This window comes from Mesocricetus auratus, unplaced genomic scaffold, assembly GCF_017639785.1.
Source record: "Mesocricetus auratus isolate SY011 unplaced genomic scaffold, BCM_Maur_2.0 Super-Scaffold_100019, whole genome shotgun sequence".
NCBI lineage: Eukaryota > Metazoa > Chordata > Mammalia > Rodentia > Cricetidae > Mesocricetus > Mesocricetus auratus.
This window is the reverse complement of record NW_024429200.1, coordinates 6,990,388-7,012,609: the sequence shown is the minus strand read 5'-3', so window position 1 is coordinate 7,012,609 and position 22,222 is coordinate 6,990,388. Positions and strand designations below refer to the sequence as shown.

The window sequence follows — 22,222 nt, the reverse complement described above, 5'->3', positions numbered from 1 at the left end:
GGATGCTATGCAACCTCTGCCCTTTAACTGAGCTCTGAAATTGAAGTCCCAGGTAGACCCTAGATGAGATGATAATTGTTAGCTTCCCAAAAAATAACTTAGAGAAAAGATGCATGGCCTGCAGGCCATCATTTGTCAGCCCCCGGTGCCTTTGTTAATTGGCAGAACACCTTGAGAAAGTCCCTAGCCTAGGAAGCAGGGATGGGAGCTACAGACCTGGGTCAGTGCAGGTGCTGTAATTGCTAGTGTGAGTCACAGGCCCACTCGGAGTACCACATATAATGTGGTGCGAACGTTAAAATAACCTCCCCACTTCCTTCCAGTTGTATCCGTCTGCGCCCCTATGCTTTTAACACCGTAACACAGAGGCGAAGGTTCAGTTGGGATTCTGACAGAGAAGAAGTGACAGGAATGTCTGCTGTGTGGGTCGGCAGGGTGGGAGCGAGGAGCCGGGGACGCGGCAATGAGAAAGAGAATAGCAATTGCGTTCACAAAGAATTGAGGACCTAGCTTATTGCTCTTGAGACGTCTGCCACAAACTACTGTTCTGAATGACCCGGGGATTTGTTGAGCTCAAGGCTCCTCTTGCCGCTGAGATTTATGGAGCCCTTGATAGTGTGTAACTGGCCCTATTTCTTTTAGTTCCCGGGGAAAGCTGCAGAATGCGTCGAAACACCTGGAGTGGAGACGGAACTAGAAAATCCTCCTCTGTGTATGCTGCTGTCCATTTAGGCCACGTCTGCATTGGGCCAGACCCTTTAGAGAGGGAGCCTTTCTCAAGACCTGCAGAATGGCTGGTGGGCTTGGGTTTGTACCGTACACAGCCAGAGCTGCACTAATGACCTTCATGCCCCGTGAGCCCTGGCCAGACTGAGTTGTTTGCTTTTCCATGCGCACGTTTCCTGACTTTATAACCTTCCCTTTGTGCTCTCGAATGAAGAAAGCGCCTCCTCCCTCCTTGTAGACCTCCAGTCCTAGATCTGGCTCAAGTGCCACTTTTCCCATGAAGCCTGCTCCGATCCCACGGTTAAAACTGTATTATCCGTCCGCTAAGCTTCAACCACTGTATATGTCTCCTTTAATATTTACCACATCTGAACTTCCATTACATCCTAGCACATTCCTTGGCTTACCTACCAAGTTACAACTCCATTTTAAGCCATTTGTTCCTCTTTGCTTTGTCCCCCCATGACTGGAACACAGCAAATGTGTGTTTCATCAGTGTCTTCTTAAGGATGGGTTTATTCTAGTCACCTGGTGTCAGTGCGTCGGCAGTCAGTCCCAGCTGGCTTCCCGTGCCACAAGCCAAAACTCCACCTTGGTATCTGCCATATCCCCTGCCTGCGCCTCAGACAGGGTGAGGGTGAGGGTTAGGGTGAGGGTGAGGGTGAAGGTTAGGGTTAGGGTTAGGGTGAGATTGAGGGTGAGGGTTAGGGTTAGGGATAGGGTTAGGGTTAGGGTGAGGGTTAGGGATAGGGTTAGGGTTAGGGTTAGGGTTAGAGTTAGGGCTAGGGTTAGGGTTAGGTCTAGGGTTAGGGTTAGGGATAGGATTAGAGTCTACCCACCCCATCCTGCCCATGGTTCATTGCTCTGTTCTCTCAGCTAAACTGAATTGCCCTCCTTCGGAGTCATGGTCCAGATGGCCAGTGGTTTGGCTTGAGTGAGGAATGTACACAAGATTAGAAACCCATATGCTGCTACTCATGTTGCCAATGGTCATTTGTAATTAGCCCACATGACAGTTTAGTAGCCTGTTGTCTCCATTGCTACAGCAGTGGTTGCTTTTGTGTCTAGTCAGAAAGCAGGATAATCCTTCCTGGCTAGCCATCTCTTGGCATATAGAGCTCCGAGTCCACACGAGGACTCTTCAAGGTAATTTAAGTGCCGTACAAGAGTGTCTATCTGTGAGACCCATATCACCCTCTCAGAAGCTTTGGAGTTCTCTGGTCATCAGTGCTGCTAATCTAATCAAGGCACACAAACACGGTGCTTCGTTTAGAAGGAGACCTCTTCTGCTAAAATGAGGACATTTGGGCCTTTACTTGAAGGGCGTCTTCAAGCATGGAAACAGGTTGTCTTTGTTTTGTTGTTTTTTTCTTTAACCAAGCAGAAATGAGTGTCAGCTCATCTCCATCTTGAGCAGGCTCTGTCTTAAGTAAAGTTTCCCCTGACAGGACCATAACCCACCAAGAACAGAGAAGAGCCCTTGACTTCCTTTCCCAACAGCAGGGAGGCTAGGCTGACCCAGAGGTGGCTGCCAAGTCCCCTGCAAAGATGCATGTCCTTTCCATTGAGCCAAGTGTCCCGGATGTGGCCCTTCATTTTCTATTTCCTGTCTCCCTCAAGGGTTACCTTCACTCATAAACAAACCTCTGAAATGCTAGCATTTGGAGGGTAGACGTGAGCCCGGGGATTCTAGATGGGTTTGTGTGGTAGCTCTGGAGTCAAGGAGTAGGAGCCACCCCAATATGCTTTCTTGTTAGAATGACAATCATTCCTTTTACTGGCGACACTAGAAACAGGGGCCCCAGTCTCATGTACCAGTGTCTGAGAACTGCCTGGTTCCTGAGAGGAACCGAGGGACACCAAGGGAATCAAGATGGGAGGGCTGTGCCACCCAAATGGAAATGACGGCTTGGGAAGGAGGAAATGAACAGTAAATCTTTTCCCAGTTAAAACTGAGAGTGGAAGCAGAAAAGCTCTGGAGGGCACTTTTCAGGGAGGGAAAGATCACAAAAGGTCTGTTATGAAAATCCATTATCCATAAATTCCCCCCCATTAAGCACCGCCTGTCTGTCTGCAAAGGATGCTGACACAGGGTCTGTAAGGACATGGCGGCCTCCGCCGGCTGCACACAACTTCCTCCCTGTCTGCAGCAACCCTGTCTACAGCACCACTTTCCTGTGCCGGGGTTCCCTTTGATGACTCACAGGCTTAGACCCTCCATCTAAGGACAACTTGTCTTCTTCTTTTTCTTTTTTTTCCAATTCCTTTGTCTACCCACGTGATAATGGTACCATAATTAGAAGCAAAACCATATGGAATTATGGACCTGTATATTGCATCACATGAATTCTTCAAGTTTGGGAGAATGCCTGAAGTTTTTAGGTCACTCTAAGACTCATCTAAGACGACTTCGTGGCTTTTACACAGGAAGATGGAAATGTGTGTTTGAAAAGAATTTGCTTATTGATACGCCTGTGGTCAGATGTGGTTGCAGCCACGTCAGCTCATAGAACTGTGTGTTTGTGTGTTTGTGTGTGTGTGTGAGAGAGAGAGAGAGAGAGAGAGAGAGAGAGAGAGAGAGAGAGAGAGAGAGAGAGAGAAGACAAATATGGTATTGGCAGTCATAGGCACCTGGGTCTTATTTTCTCATGTTTGACTTTAAAATTGTTTACATTTACCCTTATTGTCCATGCACTATGTACATTAAAACAAGATATCCTTTGATAGGTATGACAGCCAGAGAACATCCCTAGTCTGATTCTAGCCCTCTCCCCAGTGTTACTTTTGATTGCCATTTTTGAAAGTCAAAGAACATTAGGAGTCATGTTTTCATATGATATTTGAAGTCATTATTCATGATGATTATTAAAGAATCCTAGGCTTGGACTTAAGACAAGCTCATGCTATGGAAACACAGGCAGTAGTTGGTATTATTAGCTACATTTATTTTGGTTGAATGTTAAAGTGGAAGGGTGAGTTTGGCTAATTTCCTTTTAATTAGATTCTCATCTACTTAACCGTTTCCCTTTCATTTCAGCCAAAGTTTAGCTCAGAGACCAAAGGAACAGTCATATAGATCTTTTCTACCATCAACCCTCTCTTATATACCTACTGTATTAGTTAAGGATTCTATTGCTATGAAGAGACGCCATGACCACTGTAACTTTTATGAAGGGAAAACATTTAATTGAGGTGGCTTACATTTTTAAAGGTTTAGTCCGTTATCGTGGTGTGACTTAGTGGCACTCAGGCAAACATGGTGCTGGAGAAGGAGCTGAGAATCCTACATCGTGACCTGCAGGCAACAGGAAGTGGTCTGAACTAGGTGCAGCTTGAGCATAGGAGACCTCTAAACCTGATCCCACAGTGCCACACTTCCTCCAACAAGGCCACACCTACTTCAACAAGGCCACACCTCCTAATAGTACCACTCCCCATGAGCTTATAGGAGCCAAATACATTCAGACTACCACACCTACCTTTTTTCATTTTGTTTTTTTTTACAGACTTTAAGTGTGTGTGTGTGTGTGTGTGTGTGTGTGTGTGTGTGTGTGTGCGTACATTTGTGCAATATCTGCAGAGGCCAGAGGTGGTGAATACTTCTGGTATTTCGGTGTATTGCAACATACAAGAAATGGATGTTAGGAACTGAACTCAGGTTTTTCTACAAGAGCAGTAGATGCTCTTAATTATGGAGCCATCTGTCCAGTCCTCATACTGTCCCATTGGAAACTACAAATTAAAAGGTAAATCTTTGTGCCTGAACAAGTTTATTATTTGGATATGGTAGGATAGATGGGATGGAACAAATTGAACCCTGTCTGGGAGAACATGAATAGATTTCAGTTTATCTCAGGAAACTGTTATGGAGTGGCCCTCCCAAATCTGAATTTAGTGATACACATTCTTTCTTTTCAAAAGAAACATGAGAAAAATAACAACTCCATAAGGATATAAATATAGGTTTTATCCATTTTATTTTCTACTGAATATCATAAGCCATTTCAGGATTTTTTTAATTAAAGAAAGTGACACCAGTTGAATAAGATCATAGTCATTTATCCCATCCAAAGCACCATCTCAAGAAAGGTTTGGGAAGCAGGCTCGAGTCCCATTGATCTTTATAAACTATGTGGATTCCTATAACCCCTAAGGCATGTTGCTGTGTGAAAGTCACCAATCGTGGATTACATTTATTATTACATGACGTTTTTCTAAGCAGGCAATGCTTTTAAAATGTATTATTTAGGAATGCACACCATGGTGGTAAAACTACAAAACAAAAGCAAGAATGTAGTACAATTGAGGTTGGGTGATTGGGAGACAAAAGAGATAGGAATGGTATTGAAAAGAAATACATAAGCCCCTAATTAATTAGCTGCTGGTGATAATGAGTTGATAGGTGTGTACATGTCAGTTTGCCAGTTCCATTATTACTCTTGAAAGTGAAGTTACACTATATTCATTTGCAGGTACAGCACAATTTATGATAAAAGTTTTTTAATCTAAAAAACTAATTTCAATGTATCAGAATATTTCATTTTAAAATTTCTAGTGACTATATGCATTGATTCATACATGGACTTTTTACTTGGAGAATCTGTTTGTCCTAGGGTAGGACAATTTTAGAAAGTTCTCAAATCTGGTGCCCTAGATTTCTTCTAAGCAGACCCAGTCTGTTGATCGGGTCACACGGGAAGCTGATGTGATGACCCTGGGAACCAGCCTTCTGTGGTGCACATGGATGCAAGCGGACCTTGTTTTTTCTTCCCACTGTCTGTCTGTCTGTCTGTAGCACACAGACTCATTGCGGTCTATGGTTGCAGATATTATTTGTTTAGCCGTGGGATGCCATCTTTGTATAAAGTAAATGATGGACTGGTGGTGACAACTGATGAGGACATACATAAGAATGTGAATATGAAAGTTTGCAGATATTATGGAAACCAAAATAAACATGGTTGATATACAAGCTCTAGTGACTCAAATATGTTCAGGGCACATGGGATGAGAAGGAGGAGATAGATGACTTGAGATATATTTTTCTTCCTGGATAATTGTCTTCAAAGTAACATATCTCCTTGTGTGAGTTGACGCCAGCAAATATGGCTCAACATTGATATGGTAGGTCAATGAATATAGCACATGTTACTTTTCTAACCCCACCACAACATTCTTTTCAAAGAGGCTTTTTTCACTCTCTCCTTTATTATTACACACAGACCTGTTTACTTTCCCATATTCTGACTGAAAATATTTTTATTTTCTAGGGTTTTATTTTTCTCCATTATAATTTTTAATTCTCTTCCTCTTAAGGATTCCAAGGGAAAACTTCAGAATTGGATTTTAAATTCATTGAAACCAAAATATTTTGCTGACACCACATGTAAACAAAACTATATTTAAGATCCTGGAATATTTAAATGAACTTCCAAAGGTGCAGTAGTAAGTCTACTGAACACATTCTTCAATGGCCCAAGAATTTCCCTCTTGATCACAGTGTGGCCTCAGACTTTCTGGGAGAAAAAAAAGCAATCTGCGGTGCTGATGAAATAGGCATGGAGAATCTGCTTGCATTTCATATTATGAAAGAAAACCCCTGGGGTTTTGGTACAAAAAACAATAATGGATGTACGTGAGTCATGCTGCCTCCAAGTAGTTGACAAGTACATTTTCAACCCACAGAAAGTTTTAACTCTTTAAGTCAGATCCTGTCATAAGAACCTCATTAAGATGACATTGACAAAAGCAATAATAATAATAATAATAATAATAATGATAATAACAGTTGCCTAAGAGATGCCCTTCTTGGAGGCTGTGAGGCCCAGGTCTTCTACTAGATGTAACCTGCATGGGCAGTGCATAGCTGTAGGAAGTTGGGAATAGGACAGTGGCATCTCAGTGACAAACCTGAGATCCCTTTTAAGCGGTGTCACTTTCTCTCAGATGACTCACACGGAAGTGGAGGTTCAGTGGGATGCAGAAATGTCAGAGCTGATCTTGGGATTCACCAGCCCTCTATGGCCTCTCAAGTCAAATGACAGATTTCCATTAAGGTTTACGGCTACAGGTGAGGGAGTTATTCAGCCTGTTGGCATTTTAGGGGCATTCTTTTTTAAGATACAGAAACACAGGAGGAACAGTTAAGGAAATCAGTGTCCAGATTTTGATCTGAGTGAAGTATTTATGGTTGATCTCATTATAATTTCTGGAGCCTCTCCTTTTCTGAGGCTTTTCTCATTGAACCTGTGGATTTTAAAGCTCTTAAACATGTTAGGAAATTGGCTTCCTGCCTCCAGTAGAAGTGCTTACTAATTTTTCTTTTCTTTTTTTTTTAAGTTGGTATATTTTGAACATACTCTTTTCCTTCTATCATCTCCTCCCAAATCTTCCCCCACCTTCCTACCTGCCCCACATTCTTTCTCACTCTAAAAAACAAATACAAAAATGAAAACTAAAACAGATAAATTTAAAAGGGCAACAACAACAAGAAACTCAAACCCCAAAATGCACAAAAAAGCTTAGAGCTCATTTTATTTGGATCAATTACTCCTGAGCATGGGACGTGCCCTGGAGTGTGGTTGATGTACCCAGTGACATTCCATGAAGAAAACTGATTTCCCCTTTTCCAGTGGGTGTTCATTACAAATAGCTTCTTGGTTAGGGGTGAAGGTGGTGTCTATTTTCCCTTCCCAGTGCTGAGATCTTGTCTGTTTTGAACCTGTGTAGTCTCCAGGAGAAATTTTAGTTATATTTTCCTGCTAACAGATTAGGATTTTTTTATGATAAAATGCTATTTATTGACAACATTTCATTGGAACTTTAATGATACTGTCCTGTAGTTTCAAATTAGAAAACTAGCAGAACGGAAAAAAACCAAAGGGAAGTGAGGGTAACATTCTAAAAATCAAAGGGTTAAGGTGCATAAAAAAACATACTACAGATGTATTTTCTTCCTCCTTTCCCTTCCTTCCTCCCTCCCTTCCTTTGTTTCCTTGGTGGTGGTGATGCTGGCGATGGTGATGGTGTTGGTAGTGCTGGTGCTGATGCTGATGGTGGTCCTGGTGGTGGTAGTGGTGTTGATGTACTGGGAGTTAAACCTACAGCCTTGCATATGCTAGGTTAAGCACTCTACCACTGAGCTCTATCCCTAACCATTTTTCTTCAATTTTCATGTTGAGACCATATCTGAAGTAGTTGCCCTTGCTGGCCTTGACAGACTAATCCTACTTCAGCCTCCCAAGTACCTGGGAGTGCAATGTATACCACTATATCCAGACTATCCTGTAGATACTGTGATAAAAATTTCCTCCATGTTGTGTAAGTCATGAGAAATTAAATGGTGACCGTGGAAGGAGGGGAACACAGAAGCAAGGCGACAGAGAATATGTCTTTCTCTCCTCTGGTGCAGACTTAGCTCTTGACAGACTGAAGCAAAGAAACTGAATCCACAGTGGTTTCTCTGTTCATCATGTTTGCAAGGATTTTATTCGTTTGAACTTTTCCATCTGAAAGGCCCAGAATTTAACAAGGTCATATTCGGAGGCAGTGGAGTTCTGGCGTTAGAGACTTAAAGTTGTTGGAACAGCCAGGCGTTATGAAAGAGTTTTCCTGGCGTGTAGATCTGAGTTTTCTTATCAAGTGACAGCAGGGCCTTTAAGCGATGGTTCTGAGAGTGGAAGACACACCAGCCCTTCCCTTTTTCATGCTATGGACACACATGTCAGATAGCATGTAATCATTAGGAACTTAGGGGATTGTTTGCACTCGTTTGTAAGTATTACATGTGAGTACGTGACAGATTCCCTCTCTTTGTCCCGAACATCTGCTGAGTCATTTTGCTCTTAGCAACACTGACCTTTCACTCAAAGGCCCATCAAGTCTCCAGGTGCTTGTGAGGAGAGATGAGCAAAATCGGTTGTCAAGAAACAAAGCCAAACACTCCATTGTAAACCTCTCACAGCCACCATGGCTCAGGAGCTCATGGACCCCAGATGTTTTATTTAACAGAGTGTTGCTTGGTAGACTTGGGGATTGCCGTTTTTTAAAAAATCGCAATGAAATGCTTTGATTAAAACTGTATGAAAGTTGAGTCCTTCTCAGTTGGTACAGAGGACAGCAGGATCCCACCAGGCTCCCAAATTGTCTGGGGAAAGTGGTTGCTTATGTGCTGTGAACACAAGGGGATTGGTTAAGACTGGAATCTGCTGAAATTTCGTGGAAATAGAAACGGGTTGCTATGCCTCTCTGACCATCTGGTTAGATAGGAATTTTGTTAGTCAGCAGCATTTCAAACAGGGTTAAGGCAGATGTGTGGAAAACCAGAGATGCTAGCATTCTGTCTTGAATGTAGAATAGAGCTGCTGCTATTACGGATGTAGAGAGGGTACTGCGTCCTTGTCTGTCTTTTCGGGCAATTCTGTGTGATGGTGAAGTGGGCGTGCCCACGCATCCCGGAGCTGTTACCTTCTGGAGGTCAGTTTATCAGTGCATCAAAAGCCTCCAAACAAAGTGTCCTCAGCTTCGTAAACACAGAACTTTTAACCTCTGTACCACTGCCTGTAAAGACATAAAGTTGGAGAAACATATTTAATAACCACCAGGAAAATATTGGGTTATAGTGTATCTGCATAATTACTACCTGGTATGTGTAGATATAAAATACTGTTTTCATTGACATAGTTTGTTGATGTGTTAAAATGTAGCCATGACTAATTTTAATTAGAGGAACCGTTTGTGAAATCATACATATAGCATGACCCCACTTTATAAAAAAGTGTGTATCTCTCCATACCCAGTAATATATGCATAGAACACACCAAATTTGCATCTTGTCAGAGCTTAATTGACATGATACTAAGAAGTTTATTTTCACTTTTGTCTTTATACATTAGGCCATTGCCTAGTTCTGAAACATAACAAGAATTCATTACTTTCAGAAAATAGAAGAGCAAACCACTGACGTTGTTTTCAATAAGAAAAATAAATCCTAGCTGGGTGTTGTAGCACACATCTTAAATTCCCAGCACTTGGGAAGCAAGAGCAGGCGGATTCTTTGTGAGTTTGAGGCCAGTCTGGTCTACAGAGTGAGTTCCAGGACTGAGATGCTATCTCAAAACCTCCAACTTCTCCTGCCCCCAAAGGAAAGAAAAGAAGAAATAAATCAGTGGTGGAAGTATAAAAGACAGGCTGCTTTAAGAAGCCATAAATTACTTGACTCCCTGAGGGCCGGTGTAGGAGTCTCACAGTTGAAGAGTTTGTCACCCACACAAGTTCATTATAAAGTCAACTGCTACATACTTTTTTGGCTTCGTGTGTGTGTGTGTGTGTGTGTGTGTGTGTGTGTGTGTGTGTGTGTGTGTGTATGTATGCATGTGTGTATCTAGGTGCATGTACAAGGAGACCAGATTGATGTCGAGTGTTTCCTGCAGTCACTGTCCACCTTGGAAACTGAGGCAGGGTTGAACCTGCAGCTCACTGACCTAGCTAATCTGGTTAGCTTGCTCTGGGCATTCCCGTGTCAGTATTTACATGGTGGTGGGCATTGTAACACCAGCGATTCTTCTGCATGTGTGGCACATGGGTTACCTGGTATACTTGTCCCACCGATATGTCCTCCAGAGACTGGACCAGTTAGGATTGAAAATAGCAGGAAACCATGACGGTTCTTTTGTTGTCATTTTAACTTGGTAGACAACTTTAATGCCTTATTTTATTAGTAACAGTTAGTGACCATTCCCAAGCAATCTCTGGTAACTGTGTCCCAGAAGAGGGCCTATAAACAGCAAGTGGGTTGCCCACAGATCTTAAGTTACAGTAAGCAGGAAGAGTTAGAACAGACAATGGAGATGGTACATTTGCTCGGGTCACTCCTTCCATGGAAATTCCAAGAGGAAGGAAGGCTGGCTGTGACAGGGCCATCGTAGCCAAACCCGGTTTATCTCCCAGTTAAATGCTGTCCGTGCCCATGAAGCTCAAAGAGTGGGTGGGTGGAGGGAAGAAGGTGGTGACATCTCAGATATCCTGGGAAACACTGGCTTGAATCTTATGGCTTTACAAGAGGGAGAGTTTTGCTTGTAGCATGGGGACGCCCTGTGTGTACCCTTCACATCTCCTGCTTGTCTCACAAGAAGGTTCCTAGACAGACAGCGCTTTCCTCACTGATCCCGAGATGGAGGGATCAAATGAAGAATTCCTCTTTCGTTAGCTTGAGGAGCAGTTGTTAAGTACTCTTCTCTCCACTGTGGTTAGAGAGGGCTACTGAGAAATAAGCCAAAGAAATATTAGGCCAAGAATCTGACGGTTAAAGCCAAACCACTGGGAAGGGCTCTCTCCTGAAAAGGACACCGTAATTGAATTAGGAGGGAACATTTGTATCCTGTCATGCTGTCCCCTCACACTCAACACGTCTAAAATTGAACTCGTCTTTCCTCACAAGGCCGCTCCTTAGCGGAACTTTCCTAGCAACAAACAAGATGCTACACTTTACTGGGATCGTAGCAGCCATTACTTCTATTTGCCTGCCAATCTGGGGGACAAGGAAACAGCACGTTGATCAAAGGGCCAATTATTCCTAAGAGATCCGTTCTAAAAACCAAGTTTTCTGACTATCAATCTAACCACACATTAATTCTGCCATGCCATTCTTCCGTCCATATTTGTGGCAAATTACCAGTCAGCTTAATAGAATGCATAACAGATGTATAGATGGAACATATACACACTATTTCTATTGACATTTGACACACTAGCAGATTTTAAAGTATAAAGTCAGATTTTTTTGAAGTATCAAAAAGCGAATAAACAAACCTTCAGACATTTTAATATTCACGGTATTGCTGAAGTAAAAAGATGACACAGATAAAAGCACTAGATCTAAGCCTACACATGCCTGGTTTGTAGATATAAAATGAACAAACTACCACCAGTTGCATATGATGGGCTGTTTGCATGTAGTTCTGATGTTTTATTTTCTTTAAATGAATGTGTCTTATGTAGAAATTTAAAGTTTGTGCCCACTTAGGGGCATCTCTTGCTTTGGAGAGATTGCTCGGTGGTTAAAGCTCCCACCGCATGAGGAGGAGGACTACGGTTCAGATCCTACCTAAGTGTAGGTAGACACATGGCCCACCTGTAATCCCAGCCTGCAGCAAGTTAGCTAGCTGGGCATCTGTGAACTCCGGATTCAGCTAAGAGGTCCTGCTTCAATGAATAAGGTGGGAAGCAATCAAGGAAGACTCCTCGCACCAGCCTCAGGGCCTCCATGTGCATGTGCACACATGTACACATGGCAAATGCACATGCAAACTCACATACACACACATGCACAGACAGCACACCATGTGGGTGGTGGAGCACTAATACACGTGTTAGTGAACAAGATGGGTCCTTTGAGGTGGCTGACACACTCTCACAGTGCACATCCTGTGAAGCCACCTGCCAATGGTCAATGATACACACACACACCTTGGTAAAACAAAATCTGACCAAAGAAGATAATCAGTGTCCTTAGTTTTAGTGACCCACTTTGGCTTATTAGCACCAGAGTCTCGGTTTAATGGTAATGGTAACTGGGTTCTTTTCTAATCTTTGTGACAGTGCTGGATCTAGTTCACACAATGTCCTGAGTCCTTTCTGACACGTCTTTTGATCATTTGGGCTCAGCGCTTGCTATTTCCATGTCTAAATCTTGTGTGTGCTAATCCGCCGGCTCAGTGCAGAAGTCCAAGTATGCTAACCCACAGTCTCCAAAGGCAGCTGCTTTGGTGTAGATGCTCTGCTTTATTCGATCATGCAGATTATTCCCTGAGTCAGTGGATGAGTGCTTTTCAAATACTGAAAAGTTTGAAAACAAATTGGTTGGGACTCCAAACTTGAGGAAGCGAGCCATCCTCTTAGAATCTGGCTCATCAGTAGCCATTCAAGGCTGTGTGGCCAGACCATTGATGACAACGCTTGTCAGCTAGTGTGCTCAGGAGCCTGTGTTTATGATGTTGCAGAATCGCCTATCAGAGGAACGATGATGACGAGGAAGAGGCTGCCAGGGAACGGCGCCGCCGAGCCCGGCAGGAAAGGCTGCGGCAGAAGCAGGAGGAGGAATCCTTGGGACAGGTGACAGACCAAGTGGAGACCCATGCCCAGAACAGGTACTGTCCTCTTCTCAGTGGGGCATCTCTGGGTGTGTCTTAGCCTGCCCTGTTGAGAGGAATTTGCTAGCAAGTCATTCCCTTCTCAGACCAACTCAGCCATTACTGTTTGGTTGGTTGGTTTTGGTTGTGTTGAGATGGGTTCTGACTGGGTATCCCAAGCTGGAACTCATTGTGTAACCCAGGCTATATGTGGTTTCGCTTTGTTTCTTTTATGTAGTATATGTCTGGAGGAAGTTGTTAATAGCTTCATTAACTTGGTCTATTTTTAAAAAATCTTCAAGAGAAGTGTCATGGCCTCTTTGGTTCATTTCCCAGGGTAGTCTTTCTGATGCTCAAGGCAATTTTAATAAGAAATTTAATGCTTAGATAGAAGATAGAAACCTTGGTCTTTGGTAATTAGTTCCTAACTGAGGAGGAAGTGTTGTCAAGAGGAGTGAAGGGGCAGGTATGATGTCTGGGTTTCCCAATTTAGCAATCTGTGTTCCTTCACTTTAATAAGTACAACCATAGCTGCCTTTGAAGAATACTGCTCAGCTTCAGAGAGATGAGAGTGCATGGAAAACACTCAATGCCTTGCCCAGAGTAAGCTCATGATACAGTGTGCTCTTGGCAGAGTGTCTCAACAGAAGGGGGACAAAATGGCCATTCGTTGCCTTTTCCATTTCCAAGTTGAAGAGAGGGGGCACAAATAGTTTTTAAAATGACATGTTGAGTCCTCTCTTGCATCTGGTTATTAGTGAATGTTCAACAATCATTTTATAAGTTACAACTGATTGGTATGTTCTGCTTCTGAAAGTTTGCTTCTGGACTGAGATAACAGTGCTGTGTAGGTCCAGCACATAAGGCCCTGGGTTTGAGCTTTGACGCAACAACAGACTCAAAAGCACATACATAGGTCTTGTTTCTACTTATATTTCATTTCTGCCTTAATTTTATTAACTATTTTATGAGATTATCTAAATTTACAAATTCCTTTGCCAAGCATGATGGTGCATGTTTATAATCCTAGCATTCAAAAGGTAGAAACAGGAAGGAGTTCATGGTGAACCTTGGCTTTTTAGTGAGTGCAAGGCTAGCCTGGGGTACATGAGATCCTACATCAAAAGAATTTTTAAAAAAGGGATTTTAAGTAAAATATGTTCAGGTCTGAGCATGTGATTTCTTGCAGACATATTAATTACCTACAAGTATAAAACGCCTTCTTGGGGGCTAAACAGCTCTAACTGGCACTTAACATCTCCTGATAACTGTTACCACGATCTATAAGAAAAGCAAAGAAAGGCTTTCGAGAGTCTGTTGATTTCTTAACAGTATTTTTCTCAGGGTAGCACTTTGGAATCTTGGTACCTTTTTAAAACATCACAACTCAGTTGACCCAAGTGTCCTATGCTTAGACCTTTCCCTTAAACTCCCAGTTCTTTGTATTTCTGTGAACATGTAATCCATGTGTGGCTAATTCACAGAGACAGTGTCCTGCAGCAACAGCAGAGGCCAAGAAGGCTTAAAATCTAGGATTTCCTTGGCCGTATTTTGTTGTTAAATATGAAATGTATTTTTCCAAAATCAAGTGAACTTGAACATCAGAAGAGCCAAGTTTAGTATGAACCATGAAATTTGATGGAGTTTCTAAACTTTGCAAGACATATGCTTCCAGCTCTGGTCAGAGTTCTGGTATCACATGACTGGTAATTCCAGCCAGGAATGGCCAACGCCTTTGGTCTGGGCAGTGTCCAGCGCCCTGGAAGAGTGAGGAGATGATGGACATGCTACAGTTTGGATTTTACATTTCTTTTCTTTTTAAAATAAACACTGGATTTAGCTAGTCTTCACCAATTGGAGAGAGGGAGAAAAAGTTCTTTATTCTTGGAAACCTACACAGAGAAGCTAGATCAGCTCTATTAGATGTGGTAAAGTTGTTGCTGTGACAATTTCAGTATTTTAATACAGTGTACTGTGGATGTTCTTATGTATTAAATAAGGTGCTCTCCACCTTATTTTTATTTTATTTTTCTATTATTTTTTTGTTTGAGACAGGGTCTCACTGTGTATCCCTGGCTGTCCTGGAACTTGCTATGTAAACCAGGCTGGCCTCAAGCTCACAGAGATACATCTGCCTCTGTCTTCCAAACTCTGGGATTAAAGGTGTGCACCACCACTCCTGGATCGACACTTTTTTTTAACGATGCAATTTTTCACTGAACCTGGAGTTCACCGATTCAGCTAGACTGGCTGGTCAGTGAGCCCCAGGGATCCTTTGTCTTTCTTCTCCCTATGACTCTGTCAACCCCTAAGGATCCAGGACTTGCGGGGGAAGGCAAGGCAACCAAGTAAAGGTTGTTTTCCAGCATCAGCGGCCACTGTGGTTATCTGGAGCATAACTCTAGTACAAGCCTTGACTGTAGAATTATCCTTCAAAACAGAGAAAGGCCAAAGAGTTTCTATGATGATGCTCCTCCGCTTTTGTTGGGTAACATTAATACTCAAAGCTCCTACAGCAAGTTGAGGAGAAACAGTGACCTGAGAAAGTCCAAGAGCAAAGACTTGGTTAGGGTGGAAGCCAGACAAGCCAGCATAGAGTGGTAACATCTAGGAGCATGTGAGCTAGATATTGCTGGCATCTGATCTGGTTACGGGTGGCTCTAGATGACTGATTAACCAACAAGCTGTCTTTGGTGTTGTTCCTCCTGTCATCCAGTGTCCCTGATGAAGAGTCTAAGCCAGCCACTACAAACACTCAGGTAGAAGGTGATGAGGAGGCTGCCTTACTGGAGCGCCTGGCTAGGCGAGAAGAGAGACGTCAGAAACGTCTCCAGGAAGCTCTAGAACGTCAGAAGGAGTTTGACCCAACTGTAACAGATGCCAGTCTGTCAGGCCCAAGCAGAGGGATGCAAAATGACACGGCAGAAAGTGAAACAGCAGAGAAGGAAGAAAAAAGAGAGAGTCGCCCAGGACGGTATGAGGTGGAGGAAACGGAAGTGGTCATCAAGTCCTATCAGAAGAACAGCTATCAGGATGCTGAAGACAAAAAGAAAGAAGAAAAGGAGGAGGAGGAGCTGAAGGGAGGGAGCCTTGGCGAAAATCAGGTAGAGGAGATGGTAGAAGAGAAAACACCAGAAACCCAAGAGGAAGCTGTGGTAACGGTATTGGAAAATGGGCAAGTGAGTGCGGAGGAGTCCAAAGTCGAGGGGGAGACGGAGCAAGACACAGAGCAGATAGCCCGTCGAGAAAGGGTGGAAGCTGAAGAGAGAGAGAGAGCCGAGGCTGAGAGGCTCAGGGTGGAAGCTGAAGAGAGAGAGAGAGCCGAGGCTGAGAGGCTCAGGGTGGAAGCTGAAGAGAGAGAGAGAATCAAGGCTGAGCAAGACAGAAAGCTAGCTGAGGAGCAGGCGAGAATCGAAGCTGAACGAAAGGCAGCCGCAGAAGAAAGGGAAAGGCGGGAGGCCGAGGAGCGGGCCAGGGTTGAGGAGGAGCAGAGAAGAGCGGCCGAGGAGAGGCAGAGGGCCAAGGCCGAGGAGGAAGAGAAGGCCAGGGTAGAAGAGCAAAGGCGAAAACGGCAGCTAGAGGAGCAAAGGATTGGGAAGCAGGAAACGAAGGACAGGGGGGAGAAGGGAGCTGAGAAGACAGAAAGGAAGGGAGCAAATGAAAGGAAAGTACAAGAAGACAGACTCCAGCCAGCTGTCCCAAAGCAGCAGGTACAGTAAGCACTGTGCACCTACCGTGTGATGCCTGTGACCCCTGAGACATGCAGTGCACACCAGACAGGGCTGAGGCCTCACACGCATCGCCTCACGTGCTTGGTCGCTTGGCAAGCTGTTCATTTTTTTTGTTTTGTTTTTGCAGGCCATAGCAATACCCAAGCACGAAGCAATTGAACCGTAGCTAAGTAAGCAATGAACCAAATTAATGGGACAACCAGAGAGAAATTAATTGCTCTGTGCTTGGGTGTTATGGCTATAAAAAATGAATTAACCCAAGGATGATGAATGTGGTAGGACTGTGTCAGCCTGTTTCTGCATCTGCATCTGAACCCCCTCTTTCTGACGTCTTTCCTGGGTGTACATGAGGCAAGAGGCCTATACTCTGGTGTTTGACAGTAAATTTTCTTAAATTATAAAATTAGGAGTAGGGAGTTGAAATAAAGAATTAAGTTCAGACGTTTAATAGTAGCAGAACAAGAATATAAGTTCTTTGAAATCCACTGGAATAAAGGAGGGAAAGGAGACTGTTGGAAACCCCTCCCCAACAAAAACCACAAAACACCTTCAAAAGCCTGACTTGCCATCATGTAGGCCTGGGTTTAATGTAGACTTGCAGGGAGCCATTCAGCTGGGGTAGTTCCAGCTAGCAGCTGATGGGCAATTAGGAACATGGAGTTTGCTCCTTTGTGCCATGAGGGTAAGCGCAAGTTTGTGTGGCTCTAGGAAGGATGGGAACAGTAGTTGTGGAAGGAAGTGTAAAATACAAAAGTTTTGTGAGTTTCTTTTCCTTCTCTATCTGCAAGACTGCATTAAAAAACAACAACAACCCCCTAAGAGTTCTAGAAGAAGACAGAAACGCTTGCACGCTCACCTTCCCAGAGTGAGTCTTTTGTCACTGCCTTGCGCTGAGGTTGTTTTTCACTCTTGCTTCCATACCGAGGGCTCACGCACTTGGCGGTAACTGAGGAGACCGTGGGCAGAATGTAAACACACCTGGAACGCGATGCCATGCTAGATCTCAGTGAGCACAATGGGAGGCACAGGAGGAAAAAAAAAGAGTAGGGATGGGTGGGACGTATCACACCTGCTTGTAGAACCACTGGCACCGGGTACCGCTGGCACTGAGGGGTCTAAGTACGGCACTAAGACGCCCACAGAGACATCACAGCCCTCACAGAGTGATCCAGGCACCCTCTCACTCTTGCGAGCTGGGAAGGGCTTCTGTTTACCTGAGTGACCTTCACCACTCTTAAAAAGGAAAAGAAAGAAGAAAGCGGAGCTAAAGGCCAAGCTCAAAGACCAAAGTCCCAGGATGGCCAGCCCGCCTTCAAAAAGGAAGAGGTAAACGCTGCTAAGAGTAATGAGGCCTAAAGCCACACACAGAGCCGCAGCCTGGATCTCATTTAGAATTGCAACCCCTACTGCGTGGTTTCCAGTCTATGACTCATTGGTCATTGAATGGTGTGATAGTGGAGAGTGTCTCGTAATTGGTTAATCAGGCTGGGGACATGGTCCAGTGGGTAAAGTGCTGGCCATTCAAACAAGAGTGCTTGAGTTTAGATGCCCAGCATCCACATAAAAAGCCGGGCATGGTGTAGAGGAGTGTCTATAATTCCAGCTTTGGGAAGCAAAGACAGAGGGGGGGGGTCACTAGGGGTTCCCAGGGACTCATTGGAAGCCTTGCTAGCCAACCAGTGAACGCTAGCTTCTGCAAGAGACCATGTATCAAAAATTAATGTAGAGAGCCATAGACAACACCCAACATCAACCCGTACCTTGCACACACACACACACACACACACATTCATACACACTCATACATCACACACATGGGCACTTATCAGTAGTTCAAAAAAAGAAAAAGACATGGGATTGAAAACATCTGAGGGCGTGTAGATAGTAGTACAGCATTCTCATCAAACTGTCTTAGTGTGTGTCATTGTTGAGCATTTAGACAGCTTTGCTCCCTAGTCTTTGCAGCTTCCTGCCCCTACAGTGTGACTTTGGTTTCCATGAGCCCTTCTCTGCTTGCATTTCAATCACGAAATATTTCCAGCTGGCTTTGATTAATGCTTTAACTTTTTCAAGAAAATGCACCCTCCCCCAACCTAAATTGCAGTAGACAATTGACAAGCTGAAGATGATATACAGTTTTCAAAAGAAAACTTTGGCCAAATACTCTGCATTGCATTTCTGAGGCACACACACAGGGGAGCAGGCGCCAGGGTGTTTGTAGGTAAGTAAACTGAGGCTTCTGCACAGTGACATACAGCATACAGTGCCATGCAGAAAGCCCCGCCTCCTTCTAACCATCCTGACCATGCTAGCCTCGAGTGACATGACAGATCGCCATGCTATCCAGTAAGTTCAAGTAGTTTGGATATGGAAAACAGAACCACCAGAGGTAGAAATGCCTGAGTTATGCTGCCCAAGAGACTGATGAAGTGATCTGTAGCCATTGGATACTGGCCCAAATGGATTCTTGTTACATTTCTCTGCTAGAGCATCCATTAAGAAAATCCAGAACTGTAAAGAAAATTCCAAGTGTAGAAAATAGATGGCCATGTTAAGTAGCAGGAAGGTGGTTTTCTTAGGTGGCTTTGTACGATTCACGGAAGAAAAGAGGCCCTGTCATTCATACAGCGTGCTATACTTAAGGCTTTTGTTCCACTCTGCTTCTAGTAGAACTTGTGTTTTGAACGTAGCACTGGCTAATTGAAGGGGCGAGAGAGTGCGAATGCTGATGACCCGGAAACTGAATTTAGTTCTACAGGACGGCTAAGGAGACAGCTGAACACGCTGGAACTTCTTCCCACATGGGGAGAGGGTGTGAAATTTGCAACTCAGTGATGGAATGTGGGGAAGGAAGGCTACAGTAAACACCCTCTGGTATTGTGAAAGTTCATTCATTTTGCCAAGATAATGATTTTACTTTTAATGGCCAAAGCATCCCATGCCTATGTTTGGTTTCTGAGTCAGAGGAGCTCATCCCCGGTGATCCATCTGTCTCTTTTCAGATAAGGCAAAGTCCATGGTATCAGTTAAACACTCCAAGGAATGACTGGCTTCAGACCTGCCATTAACCCTTTCCCAGTTTGCCTCACAGCACATTCCGGCTATCAGAACTTCCGGCTTCATTTTTACGCCAGTCTAGATAATCTCCTCCAACCAGGCTTCTCAAAAGACCATTTTAACATTTTAGCGTTGTATAGATAAACTGCTAACTGAACTGGTGTGCTAAGTGGGCAACTTTAAATCGTTTTTTGCATGATCCAGTCATTTTAAATACCCCCCCCCTTTTCTTTCTCCTTTTTGGTCACATAAAAGCAAACAGAAACCTTCCCTGGCAGGGATCCACACAGCATAAGCAGGATAGGCCAACCACAAGTAAACACAAACATTCCATGACCTTCCAGGGGAAACATTTCCCAGAGTCCCTCCAGTGCTTTAAAACACAAACAAACAAACAAATCCCGTCTCCCTCCACTGCAGCTGAACTCTGTAGCAGCCGTGGGGTGCAGATGATCTCCAACCTTGAGACATAATTAACTTTTCTGCCTCTCCTCAGTTATAAGCTGTCTCTTTCTGGTTCTTTACTCAGTATCTGTTTGGTTTTCCCCTTGGCCTTTAACAGAAAACCAGTTTCTATCAGTCTTTTATGACTTTGAACTGGACACTCCTGTCACCCAGGCCCATGTGCCCTGAACTTCAGTGGGTAGATGTATCTGGGAATTTGGTTAAAGAATGATTCAGCCACTCTGAACCGGGGTCTAAACTCTCTGCTTCAAGGGCAAAGAGTCAGGAGAATATCATGTGTAGGACAGGGTGCCAGATGAGGATTTAGGGATCTGAAGCTGACCAAGGTGTGCTAAACGTGGTCTGAAAGCCTGTAACTGTCACCCAACTCTTGCTGTTCTGGAACTTTATCAAACAGAGTAGCATGAGAGAGACTCCTCGCTCAAGTGGGTCCACCTGTTCCCTTGGGTTTTTGAGTCATCTCTAGCTTGAGGCCATGCCTCTTAAATTCCTATACCCCCTAAAATTCCCACACCTGGTCATGTTTTCTCCCACTAAGTAACCCTGCTATGTGGAGTTTCATCCAATTGCTCAAGTGTCTGGAGGCTGCCTTAGGAGCACACCCATGTTACCTGTGGATGAAGCATGTTTACTCTTTCAGTATTCATGACCACCTAGTAACCCTTTAGCTTCGGTCTCTTTCTGTGGTAACATTCCAACCTAAGAGATCTAGCTGTTTTCCCAGGGGTTCGCAGGGCTGTGGAGCTTGCCATGAATCTAATCCATTGTATTCTTTAAACTAAAATTTGAAGATCCTGTAGTGTCATTTTATTCATTTCTCGGGAGAAAATACTTTTCAGTCAAACCCAAGTCGTCATTATTAGATTAAGAATGTTTCTAAGCAAGTTCTCCACTGAGAATATGAGTAGGCCCCCACCATAACCCTTCCCAACAGAGGCATAGCCTGAAGTAGGACTGATAGACATCTAGTCTTTTGCAAATCTATGTGAAGGTTTTTGGTTTGTGTGTGTGTGTGTGTGTGTGTGTGTGTGTGTGTGTGTGTGTGTGTGTGTGTGTGTTGGGGGGCAGGAAATCTGATAATACATTTTGGGAAAAGGCAAGTATTTCTGACTGCAAAATAGAAGAAATGAGTTAAAAGAAATTTATCTATGCTGTTGCCCCCCATAAACCATGAGATTTGACTCAGAATTCAATTCATTGGTACCCTGGAAAGAACACCCTTCACCTCTGTATCTGTATTCACAGATACGTATTAACCAGAGTGTGATCTTTTGTCTGTGGTTTCTGGGGCTCTAGCCAACAGTGGCAGGTCAAAATGAAACTATACTCTGTCTCTTTCTGTCTGTGCAGTGACTGCTGATGTGTTTGGGGGGCAGGGACAGCCATCAAGCAGCCACGATCACACTGTTACACAGGCCCTGAGCTTCCCTCTCTTTGCTCAGACCCAGTCAGGGACCAAGCGAGCAATAACAAGATGGGATTTGTGAAGGGATCATTTCATCTAGCAAGTCTTGATGAGCTTCCCAGAGAAGCCGTATGGCTAACAGCTCTAGAGTCAAACGCTCTCCTCAGTTGCAGACAGTTGTCCCAGAGAGGACATAGCAGCAACATTACAGTTCCCCCTCTTTAACATCCCCAAGGGGCACCCAAATACACCCCACCTTGGAGGAAAATCAAAGTCTTAACTAGAGCAGTGTCAACAAATAGTCCATCCACGGTGATTTAATACCATTTAAGGAAGATCATCAGGCAAAGAACTAAAAAGGTCCATAACACCACATTCTACCTTGTAAAGCATGCCTTTTAGGGGTAAATGTTCAGAGGCTGCCAAGAATTGCTGGAAAGCAGCGAGTCGTCAGGTAAAGGGAGAACGTTCTAGACAGGCTACAAGTCCTAATTCTTATGGTCTACCTTCCCTCCTCCAAGTGTTTCTGCAAAGCACTAGTTCTTTGCAACTGTCTTTAGAAGAACAATGGACATCACCCTCTCCTGCTCACACTTTAAGAATGAGTGAGATAGTAATTTGAACTCTTTCCCACCTCAAGTCACTTTGAAATGATCTATCTCATCTACCATGAGGAATTTATAACACAACCCCCACAAAAACACTCAAGT

At 43.8% G+C, this 22,222-nt stretch overlaps 1 protein-coding gene and 1 long non-coding RNA gene across 12 annotated transcripts in view; one reads left to right on the top strand and one right to left on the bottom strand.

The window, feature by feature from the left end:
- The window catches only part of Cald1 (caldesmon 1), a 176,796-nt gene that overhangs the window by 131,880 nt on the left and 22,694 nt on the right, over nucleotides 1-22,222 (top strand). For 5 of the 11 annotated variants that reach the window (XR_005869763.1, XR_005869764.1, XR_005869765.1 and 2 more), the window contains 2 exons: nucleotides 12,726-12,872; nucleotides 15,571-15,958. Coding sequence is in view for 4 of the 11 variants with exons in the window: in XM_040728735.1 (XP_040584669.1) it covers nucleotides 12,726-12,872; nucleotides 15,571-15,958 (535 nt within the window). In the remaining 7 variants the exon portion in view is untranslated. The other 6 variants (XR_005869761.1, XR_005869762.1, XM_040728734.1 and 3 more) reach the window with 3 other exon arrangements.
- LOC121133031 lies at nucleotides 7,235-17,832 on the bottom strand. Its single transcript, XR_005869769.1, has 2 exons — nucleotides 17,442-17,832; nucleotides 7,235-9,285 (listed from the first exon to the last, which is right to left on the bottom strand). It is a non-coding gene; the product is annotated as an uncharacterized LOC121133031 (long non-coding RNA).